This window comes from Hipposideros armiger, unplaced genomic scaffold (genome assembly GCF_001890085.2).
Source record: "Hipposideros armiger isolate ML-2016 unplaced genomic scaffold, ASM189008v1 scaffold_101, whole genome shotgun sequence".
Classification (NCBI taxonomy): domain Eukaryota; kingdom Metazoa; phylum Chordata; class Mammalia; order Chiroptera; family Hipposideridae; genus Hipposideros; species Hipposideros armiger.
Window position 1 is genome coordinate 3,608,750 of NW_017731451.1, and position 11,706 is coordinate 3,620,455.

Below are 11,706 nucleotides of genomic sequence, written 5' to 3' on the forward strand. Positions count from 1 at the left end.
CTGTTCATCATTGATGTATTCTTCCCTCAGTTCATCAGGCGCCTGTTGAGCACCTGTTTCGTGGCTGGCACTGTGCTGGACACTGGCTAGGATACCAAACCTGGATTAAATACCCACTCACACTGGTAAACAGCTAGGGGGCAAAAGAGTGGTGTGTTCTCTAGCAGGGTGGATAGAGGGTGGGGAAGATCCCCAGGCCAAGGGAGCTCAGGAACAGAAGTGCAGAGCATGGGACAGTGTGTCATTGACTGCAATGGGGATGCTGCCCCTGGACTTGTGCACTGTGGTGACCCTGATGGCATGATTGGGGCCCTGCATTTTTAATGAAACACCAGAGACTATGGTGTTTGGGTAGAGTGTACAAAATACCAAACTCAATTGAATTAGGTGTTGTTTTGTACTGTGAAAGACCATGATTACGGCTCTGAGTCCTGGAGTTGATGATACACTGCTGCTAACTAATGGTTAAATCATAAACACAGTGCTCTGTTCTAAGGGAAGGCTCCAGATCTAGCTTTTTATGGCAACCCCCAAACCATATGCCTCCAGGAAGCGTGCCTTGCAGTGCAAAATTAAACTAAGCAACAGTTGCTGTTTTAGAAAAGAAAAATTAAATATGTTTTAATATCTATCTATCTATCTATCTATCTATCTATCTATCTATCTAATCATCTACTCATCTATTTTTGAGAATAACAGAAGAACCTGGGCTCTGGAGATGCAGACTTTACAACTTCATAACAATAGTATTTATTATATTTAATGTTGTTACACAGACGCATGCACACACAAATTGTGATAAAAGCAACAAAACACAACTCCTTCCTTGACATTTTACCTTTCAAAATAATGTTATTATGGGGCCAGCCAAGTGGCGCATTGGTTAAGAGCTGGCTTGGGATGCCAGAGGGCCCCNTTTTTTTCGAGCCAAATCTATTATCTTTGTGTACTGGCTTGGACTGACTCAGTGATCGCTTTTCACCTAGATGTCTGCAAAATAACCCCCAAACAACATGAGTTCATTGTGTATAGAATCTTTTGCTCTCCTTAATTTTAATTTTTGGAAATTTTTCTATGTAATCAAAACATTTGTTCCTCATGAGAAGAAGCGAGCTCACTTTTCAATCTACATTTCCTGGAGAAAGTACCAGATAAAGCCTTCACAAACAAGAGGAGGGCTACTTCCTTTCCTCAGAAATCGGGGCTCTGCCTTTCCTGAGATGCCGGTCTGTGCTGGGGGAGGGGATCCTTTGTATGAGTGGCCTGGTGGCTTAGTGAGCAGACCATGGATTGCAGAGGAATAGAGGCACCCCTTCCCCTCCCTGACCCCCCCCCTCCCCTCACGTCCCCATTCCTGCAGGGGCTTAGGAGCATGGCCGCTCCTCTGTGGCAACTCATTGTCTCATTCTGTATGCTCCATTTGACATTTGAGCTCAAGCCTGCTGGGGACAAACAAACCAGACCCAAATGATAGTACCTTTAACCACCTTCTGCTTAAGCTGCTCCTTTACTGTCTGGAGAGGAATTGGGGACACAGACAGGACTAGGAATTCATGTTCCCACCTCCCTGATATTCTGGCCACTTGATAGTTGGAGCACATGGATGATAGTGTACCCTGGAGTTAAGGAAGTTGTTTGGGGGTAAAATCATAATGATAATTTCTTTTTAAAAAAAGAAAAAGCGTTTTTTGGTTTTTTTGTGCCTTGTTCAATTAAACAACAGCCATTGGTGTTTTAAGGGGATCAGAGAATTCTGTTTGTGGAATTTTTTAAAGGACAAATATTGATGTGTGCACTACAAAACTAAGACAAATGATAATTGAAAGAGATGATAAAAGCTAGTGGCTTCCTTAGGGAAATGATCACAAATTACTGTCACACTGATTCCAATAAGAAAGAGCATTGCTGTATGTGAAATGTTTTTTAAATAGCTCAACCAAAGCAGTAAGCCAGAATACTTCTGAGGGCATCTCTTTTCTGTATGTTTCTATTATATCCACACCTGAGACCCCTCAATTTACATTATTCACTACTCCAGCTGCTGTATCATGGTCAACACTCTGTTGGAAATGCGGAATACCAGATTGCAAGAAGGATACTGTTTGTGGGTCCTTGAGATAATCCTATAGTTTCACCACATTGATTCACCAGAGGATGCCATGCAGGAGAACTTCCATTTGCCCCCAGAGAGCCACTCTCCACCCTGTTCCTGCTCTGTACCCCAGGAAACTGGCCTGTGTAGACCAACCGTACCTCCTTTTTCTATGTCTTCCTGTTGAGTTTGACAGTTGAGTGGGTATGTATTATAATAGGACTGGATGTGATAGGATTGGCTATGTTCCCCTAGTAAATGCCTTCTGCATACAGTTTTCCTCTCTGGGTTTCAAAAATGTCTCCCTCTACTTGCTCCTTCAGGCATACAGTTTATAAGAGCTCTTTGGTGCTACCAGCCATAGGCATTGCATTATTCATTATTGGTTTCCTTAAACCCTGCCTGCACTTTTGTAAATAGTCTGTTCAATTCTTCTCAAATTGGCCATTTGGAAGGACCCCCCTGGATTCTGCTGGAACACTGACTGATATTTGCCCAAGTCACCCAGATGACAAAGCCGGTTATATTGTAGATATCATAATCTGTATCTTTTGCATTATTTTAAGTAAACACTCTCTTCTAGGCTGGTCTACCTTTGATTTAGAATCAAATAGAGCAGGGATCAGTAACCTATAGCCTTGCAGGCCAAGTTCAGCTGGCCGCCTGGTTTTGTAAATGGAGTTTATTGGAATACAGCTATGACCACTTGTTCACTTCCTGCCTGTGGCTGCTTTTGAGTGACAGCCAGAGGTGAGGAGTTCCAACAGAAACCGAATGGCCTGCAAAGCCTAAAACATTTGCTATTTGACCGATCACAGAAAAAGTTTACTGATCCCTGATTGAGAGGAAAACCATAATGGGTCAACTTGATCACTTTCATCAAGAGGCTCCTGGGCCAGATGGGGGGGGCACTTGTGAGTGGCCCCATGACAATGACATGGGAAGCTATAAACCCCAGAGCTAGACAGGATTGCNAGAGGAGGTGGGCAGGCAGAGGAATAATTTGCATTTGTCTGTGGGAGAATAATAGGAATGCATTATACAAATTAATACATTGACACACCCAGTTAATGTATTCTGTACTAGTTGCTTGGGAGAAGATTCAATCCCATTTATTATTATTATGATTTTTTTTCCCTTTAAACAGTGGTTGTAGGCTGAGTTACTGGGTTGAGAGAAAAGAATATAAATACCTAGGATTTCACTTTTTAAGTCTCCCTCTAAAATGTCCATATCCTAGCAGAAGACTCTCTCATAGTCACTGATGAGATGCGAGGGTGATTTTGCAGGGCCAGCCCCAGATGACAGCGAGAGGAAACGGGATGCTGTATTAGTTGAGTGGGTGCCACAAAACATACCCCTTTCAGATGAAAAGTTTAGAAAATTGGCCAGCCTAGAATTTATTCTTAAGAACAAAATTGCTTGCTGTTATGTTTTTAAATGAATTAAAACAATAAACCTCACTCAAAGCATGCTTTGCCTCTGGAGTGGACTGTTATCTGTGATCTGACAAGAACTGCTGCATGATTTGTGGAGCATCATGATGACTATGAGAGTTTTGAGGGATTAGAGGCAAAGACTCTTGTTCAGTAAGGTTAATCCCTCGGTCACAGACTTGTTTTCTTTGGTTCCAGCAGCCTCAGCTGTGCACACTGTGTCAGCCTCAAACATAAGTCAGAAATTCCTTTAAAGTATATTTACTTAATGTGCATTTGAAACTAGAGACTTGCTTCTGCCTGACTTCGGTGCACGTTCCCTTTGGTTTTCTTATCTAATTTTGACGGGTGAGTTAACAGAAGTGCTTTGGTTAGCTCAGGGAGAGCCTCCTTCCAGGCTGAGGCCCTTGCTCTATTCCCCCAGGAGGAAGCTCATTGGGAACAGTATATCACAAAGAGTACTGTCCTGTTAGTGGGGACTAAGGATTAATTTCACTTGACCCCTGATTGGCTGTTTACCTTGGAGAGCACATGCTACCTATCTGGACCATGGTGGCCCCACTTTATCTGCCTGAGATAAGGAATCTAGCATCCTTCTGAGACCTGTGATTGTATCTCACAGCTTCTAATGGGAACCCTGTGAGTAAACAGACCTCTGTGTTTTAGGAGCACTGTTCTGCATATCTGGAAAGCCCTTGTTGGTCTCAGCCTCTTGGTCAACTTCTGTTCATTCTCCAAGGTGAAGCCACCTCTGCAAAGCCTTTCCTGACCCCTCCTCCCTGCCACCTTTGTTCCCGAATTGTTCTCCCCTGCGCACTCTGTGTATATGGCTCTTGCAGCTCTTAGCTTCCCTTCAAACCTGCCTATTGTCTCTACGAGGTTACTTATAATCTGGTATTTGGAATTCCTCAGAATATTTTATAGCAGGCTTGTGTTTCCCTGGGGAGGGGCATAGCTAGCAGTAGAGAAGGACATAACTCTCTTGTATGGTTTTCAGAGATGGGGAAGCAGTGATTCCCCACCTGCCATTTATCATCCAACGCTTCAAATTGTTTACATCGATTTCCAATCCTTACAGATTGCATGTGCTCACATGAGCACAGACAGCCTGGCTACTCACTCCAGCCCTGCAAAGAAGCCCTGGTTGGTTTGTCTAGATGACAGGTTTGGTTTAGCTCATCAAATCCGCAACAAGCAGTGCCGTCTCTACTCTTTAGGGTAAGTACATTTTACAGCAGAAGAAAATAAAAACAGTTCCGCAGGTGGCCAAGGCCGTTTCAGCAACACCGAGTTATGAATGGGTGCAGTGTATAACAGGGGCTATGCTTTGCCTCCTGCTGTCACTTCAGACTCGTCTGTCTGTTCTGTATCTGTGGATACTTGCATGCAGATCCCCCTAAGTGGCCAGGGCCACTTTCTCTCCATCCTGCTGGTAGGAAGTTGGCAACCTCCATTTTCAACCCAATAGTGATCCTCTTGATGAAACCAATGATTTTCAGCTAGAATTAGAGCATCCTTATAAAGAGAGAGCAGAATATTAAGAATGAACCTAGATAAAAGAAAGAACAGTGAGGATATTAGAAATTTTATACACAGTTATGATGAGGGACCCAAGGCAAATGGATTTTTATGTTTTGTGCCAATGGCAAATCCGTGTATACTTTTGCATTAAAGAAGGAAAGAAAAGGAAACTCTTACGAAAACCATGAGATTTTGTCAAAACTGTGGGAAATACTGATATTCAGTTATTCAGCCTGAAAAATGACCCAAATGTACACATGGATTTAGAGAGCTTTTTATAAAAGGGTGACTAAGAAGTAATGGAATTATTTCACCAAATACAGCAGTGCTCATTAAACAGTCCTGAACTTACAAATGATATATGTCTCACAAAAAAGGCAGGAGAGAGTAACTTTTGTTTGGAACATCCTGTTCCATAGACTATTTATAGCAGCTGTGTGGTTAGGTTCTCAGACAAGATCCCTGAGGACTTTTACTGAGGACCCCAAGAAGTGTTATATGCTTGTTCCTCACCCATAGGTTTAATCACCGCTACGATTTACATTCAGGCCCATAAGTGACAACTGCCAACCAGAATCCTAGATTAGCCTTGGGGGCAGACATTTGGGTGCTATGGAGGCCTCCCCAAAGGTGCAGATGCATAGAGGGTGATCATCGCTTGTCACACTTGACCAAACAAGAATTCTTATAGTCATCATGGATTTTTTTTTAACAAAAAAATGTTCAAATAAGAGTTCCAGGATAATAAAAACATTCTTCTATGAAGTGAAGAGTAATGGTATATATCAGTGGAGCTTGGTAAGCAGTAGGCCCTCAGGATACATTTGCTACATAAATGATTGCTTGAGGTAAGGAGACTAAGGAGGGAAGCCGGTTGTGTTGTGATTTAAATTTGGAGGCTTGAAGATTAGGAAGAAAATTGCTCAGCCAGTTGATTAGAACAGAGCTCTTTTTCTGGGAGCCCACCAGCTATGCTTCAAGACTGTAAGAAGAATGGGAAGTTGTGACAGTAGAGTTTATTTTATATCATATTAAAAATGTATGAAAGTAGGTCATAAAAATAATCACATAGTACCACATGCAAATCGGAGCTCTCAGCTTGGTCCTATTTTCTTGCTCCAAACTGCCTTTATATTTTCTTAATATTTTATACCCTAGAATAATTTCATTTAAAGCGTATAACTGAGTAAAGTGAAATTGGGAAAGCTGTTTTTGGAGAAAATTTTAAAGTTCCCTTTTGCTTTTTTTATACTTCAGAGCCATTAGATAAGATAGTTCTCCTGTAAGATTTCAGATTATTACATTCAAAAAGATAGTTTCTTATTTTCATTTAAATGTTCACTATTCTAAATTAACATTGTAAAGAGCATATGAGAACAGTTGGATTGCACTGGGAAAAGAAATGAATAGATTATGAGTGCCAACATTTGATTCAAAACCTGAAAATGCTTCATTGAAAATTGGAAACTAAAGAAAATATTTCTTATGCCCTAAAAATGGATGCTTTGGATTATGGTTGTATATGTTGATTGCACTGTTACCCAGGACTGGGGGTCCAGACAAGCATCCCCTTTTCTCAAGTGAATTGCTTCTCTGGGGGGCAGATAATAGTTGGATGACAGCATCTCAATTGATGCTGAAGGAAGAAAGAAACCCAGGGTAAAGTGCTGCTCCTGAAACGAGGCACAAGAACAGGAAATGTGGGCCCTGGGTTCCTAGCATTTGGGAGTCTTAGGGTAGTTTTGAGATAGGAGGGGAGGGCAGGTGGAAGATGGTCATGTGGCCTCTTCATCCAGGCAGCACGTGCTGCAAGCCCCAGGGCTGTGGCAGCAGCAAGACCAGGCCACTGCTGTGCCCAGGCATTTCCAGCCTAACCAAGGATGACGGATGCAGTTGCAGCTGGCTGTAACCTTCCTGGAGTGAGAGGAAGGAAGGGATCTGAGGACATAAGGATCAGAGGACAAAGGCTGATAGCCTTGCCTTCTGATCCGCTTCTTACCTTCCTTCCACCCCCAAGAACTAGAACAGGTATCACCTTCACCTTCTCTCTGATGTCTGAAATTTTTTTGCTAGGCGTCAAAGCCTTTTATTTTATGGTTAATGTAAAAGACTTTTCTCTGGGAAAGTGCACTCTGTGTCAAGTTCAGTTGAAAATTAAAATCAGATACTTTCCAGTTTTGAAGCAGGGTAGAATAGACTGATGAAGATAGGAAAGGCACTGAAAAGGAAGGTTGTGTTATGGAGAAAGGGCAAGGGAAGAGAAACGAGGAGAGGCTGTGGATTTAGATGATATTATTCATAACTTCAGATGGGGCCTGCCCTGCAAGTCTGCCTGTGTGTATAGTGGAGGGGTTATTGGTGGGTAGGGTGGGGAGAGTGGGGGATGAGAGAGGTAGTTAAAGTGAAGTAGGGAAAAAAATCACCTGTTTCATCCTTCATGTGAAAGATTGTATTTCAGAGGTAGGAGAGAGAGCGGAAGAGAAAATTTGAGACGGGATGATACATAGGCAAATATTTTTCATCTCTTCTCTGGGGAGTTGCACCATTTGGTTTCAAGACATAAATTCTCAGCATAAGACAGAGAATATTTGATAGTGGACACACAGTTAGGCAACAAGAGCCAATACTTTATACAGAAAATCTGGGACTTCCAGTAGCAGCGAACATTTCAAGAGGAATGAATGAGCTCCGGAACCAAAAATTTTCATCTAATAGTTTAAGTAGCACAGCAGGAGCTCATAGTATACATGAATGAGGAACCCAAAAATCAACGGACCCAAGGGTGCTTTTAAGACAATTTTTTTCCTATTCACCCCGCCCATGAAATGTTAATACCATAGATATACTGTACATCTGTTTATGTATCAGTGCTTTATATGTAAAAAGAGTAATTTTTTCTTTTTGCTTTTTGTGAAAGAAGGTTTATAGAATGTGTACAGTCAGCCACGTGTTAAAATAGAAGAAAGCTTGATGTAACTAAGAAAATTGGCTTTGGAACTGTCATTTTGTCAGTCCAACACTTTTTGCTTCATTACATGTTTCATTGTTGATTTCCATCCTACTTCTTCACAGGCTGGGAAGTGATGATACCCACTTTGAGGTTAGCATGGCCAACAATGGATGTGAAGTGCATCGTTTTGATCCTAGTGTTAAATCAGCTCACATTCTGGAGAATCAGCGCCTTTGGTATCACCGCTTGTCCATTGACTGGCGGGACCCCCATCCAGCTGTTGCTGCCCAAAAACCACATAGCAACACCAGAAAACTGGGAACCATTTTGAATGAATTTGGGCATCACAAGGTAAAAATTTTTTTCATTTGATTTAATAAATAAATAAAGTGAACAAACTTATAACCTGTTTTTTTTTTAATGCAAACCAAGGATTGGCTAATTGAAGGTCCAGTTTAAACCTTACAGATCACTCATCATTATTTATAGAGTCAGCTCTGTAGATATAACATTTTCACAAGGGTAGAGATATTTAAATTGATTTGAAAATTGTAGTTGCTGTTGAGTTGTGCTAAGTAAGGTTTTGGCTAAGACTGGGCAAGGAGACGAAGAAACCTACTTCTGGCATCGACTCCTGAGTACCATTTCCATTTTGCAATTGATTTAAAATTTCCAGACAGAGGAAACTACTTATGTCAGCCTCAGATACCAAAAGTAATCAGAGTTCATGTTTGATAACAGATTGCTTGTGTATCATGTTCCTCATTGTTGTAACAACTGTTTTGAGTCTCCAGGCTCTTGAAGGTCAGAAAATATATGTAGTTTTGATTAAAATGTACTTTGTAAAATTGAATGGACATTGTGTATATTGCAACTGATATAATTATGTCAAAGGGTGTCAGATCTTTACAAATATTTTATTGTGAATGGGTAGTAAACAAGAGACAGAAACTTTGAACTGTGTTTCTTAAAAGCAATTTTTAGTGTAGAGCTGAGCTAATTGCATTCTGCAGGCAGATACTAGAGAAACTCTCCTGAGTGTAGTTGGCTTGTATTTGATTGCCAATCTTTCTTGGGCTTGGCCTATTCTGGCCTTTTATTCCCAGCCAGCAATGGCATGTAATTTAGAACATGCCGGAATGGGTATTTCTGAAAATCAGTATACATGGAACTCAATTTTCAACTTGAGTTTGCTGCTTGATCTTTAATAAAAGGGCTTTTCCTCTGCATTCTTCTTCTTCCTTTTCCTCTGAAAACAAAATGAAAACAGCCCAACTCCCTTTAATTGGACAGCAGGAGCTTCTACAAGAACAACTTCAAAGAATTTGCTGTTCTTTTAACATGTGATTAACTATTGATTTGTAGTTTGCTTTGCCACTGAGAGTAACTAGCATTTAATAGTTAGGAAACTTAATGAAAAATACATAGGGCTTTGGGGGTAAAAATCTCTGAACAGAACCCAAAGAAGCGAGAACATTTTCCAGAACTTTGTTTTTGCCTTCATAGACCTGGTTTTTTTACAGCTGAAAATTACAGGCTTGATTCTCTAATATGTCAACTCGAGATTATTCAAAGAGCTAAGTACTGATTCTCTGTGTTCATTTAGACATTTTGCTGCTCCTCCTTAAAGCTCTTTACATCCTGGCCTTATCCACCCTCACTCTTCAAAGAAAAGACTGAGTAAAGAAGTGAAACCTAAAGCCATTTTACTTTTTTTGATGATATTTTAGCAAAAGATTTGATAAATGTGAGGATAAAATAAGACTGTGAGAAATGATCTGTGGATGTAATTTATCTAAGCCACATTGCCTGTGGAAAATGTGCTTTCAGACAACTAGGTTTGTACCTCGGTTGTGCTTGTTCAACTCCGTGGGAGCTGAAGTAGGCAAACCTGTATTCCGAAGATGAAGCATGAAGCCTTTACCACACTGCCCCTAAGACAGCAGAAACATTTATTATACTGACACCTAGAAAGGAGAAATGTTTTAGAAAATGTCTTACATTCCTAAGGCTACTTATTTTTATTAAAAATATTAATAATATCACTTAAAAATAAAAACCATTTTAAAATGGTTTTATTTGTATTTTTACTGCAATAAAACAATAGGAAACCCCCCCAGTATTAGTGAAAGAGATCTGGCTTAGAACTGTCAGATATGTTTTTGCTACTTAAAAAAAAAAATCCCTTGTTGAAGAATTTGAAAGAGACTGATATCCTTTTTTAGAGATTTTTTTTTTTTGTAATGCTTTAAAACAAAAACAAAACTAAACCCATCGGTGAGTGATTGCTCCCATTTAGGCACATGCTTCTAGGAGCCATGAGATATCAGTAAAAGGAAACCTCGTTTCTGGCCTGTAGTAAGCAGGGTCTGTTTTCATTTTTCTGCATGTACATAGACTGGTGAATAGGACATGGCTCTGGCAGGGAAAGCAAAAACAAAACAAAAAACAAAACAAAACAAAACAAAAAACCCAAAAAAAATTAAACTAAAAAATGGCAGTGCTTTTTGCCTTCCCGTCTTCACTTATTTTTTTCTGAAAGTGACTATAGTCACCAAAGGGGTTTTAGTTGTTTTGTTTCACTTCATGACTTTAAAACATCTCATATAGCCTGGTGATGTTTTTCATGTTAAGCTGTTATTTTTCTTCTCCTTATCATACTTCAATTCCAGGCACTTGGGCAAAAATGCAGGCAAAATAGAAGACAGTATTCTGAGATGGTGACAGAAAGAGATGCAGATAGCTTTTGTAGTGCTTTTTAAACTCTTTGAAATTTTAACTTCAAACTATAAATCAAAAAACCTTTCTAAAGCATCAAGTGAGAGCAGCTGCGTCAGCAAAAGCACATGAACCAGAAGCCCAGCCTGTCACAGAATAATATCATCTGAATCCAGTATTACTTGAAATGATTCACTGTTTTTGCTGAAGCGCTTGTTGCTGTAACTACGTATTAGAATTTTTCCAGAATATGACTAGAAATAGTGAATATGAAATTTCTGCTCATATGAATCATAATGTATGCTTTTTGTTTAAGGTCTTTATTGCACAGAGTATCCTAAACAATCCAGGCTGGTTAATGAGAAATTGTTATTATTTTCAGTCTTAACCATGCCAAGGATAATATGAATAACAGAACTGTGTTAGAGCTTACCTCTGTAAACTCATTAATCTAGGTTTGAGGCATGGGTCCTCTTGCTAGTTTTTGGCACTGGGCAAGTCTTAAATGACTGCTCAGTTTGATCGTCAGTGAAATTAGGACAATGATACTACCTAAATGGATTGTTTTGGGGAATTAGATCAGTGTGAAGGGCTTCAGGAGGGTGTCTGGCATGAATTAGTCATTCGATTGTAAATTCAAAGAATTCGTATGAACAATTTCAGGAAATTTTTACCTAATTTCATAGAAAACGTTTTCTTTCTTTGTTTTCAGGGAAAATATATTAAGAGATTTCTCTGGAAGTTGCTAACTGCACCTAATTCCAGTCAGTAGTTTTTAATGAAAGCTTTGTGTGAAACTGAAGGGCAATTGGTCCTTCAGACATGGTGGTAGAGAACTATTATTGTTTGCTGCCTCGGGGCACTGAACAGTTTTGCTGCGATTATGTAGAAAGTAAATACTGTGATGTATAGAAATTAAATAAGCTGCTGAGAATTAATACAGAGAAGATGCAGGCCGAGGGGGACGACCTGGGTGGAGCCGGACTTCC

At 40.1% G+C, this 11,706-nt stretch overlaps 1 protein-coding gene across 2 annotated transcripts in view; it reads left to right on the forward strand.

Moving 5' to 3' along the window:
* The window catches only part of METTL24 (methyltransferase like 24), a 108,220-nt gene that overhangs the window by 34,194 nt on the left and 62,320 nt on the right, over positions 1-11,706 (forward strand). For both annotated transcript variants that reach the window (XM_019646360.1, XM_019646361.1), the window contains exons 3-4: positions 4,607-4,746; positions 8,122-8,350. In XM_019646360.1, coding sequence (XP_019501905.1) covers positions 4,607-4,746; positions 8,122-8,350 — 369 coding nt within the window. The remainder of the gene's footprint in view (positions 1-4,606; positions 4,747-8,121; positions 8,351-11,706) is intronic.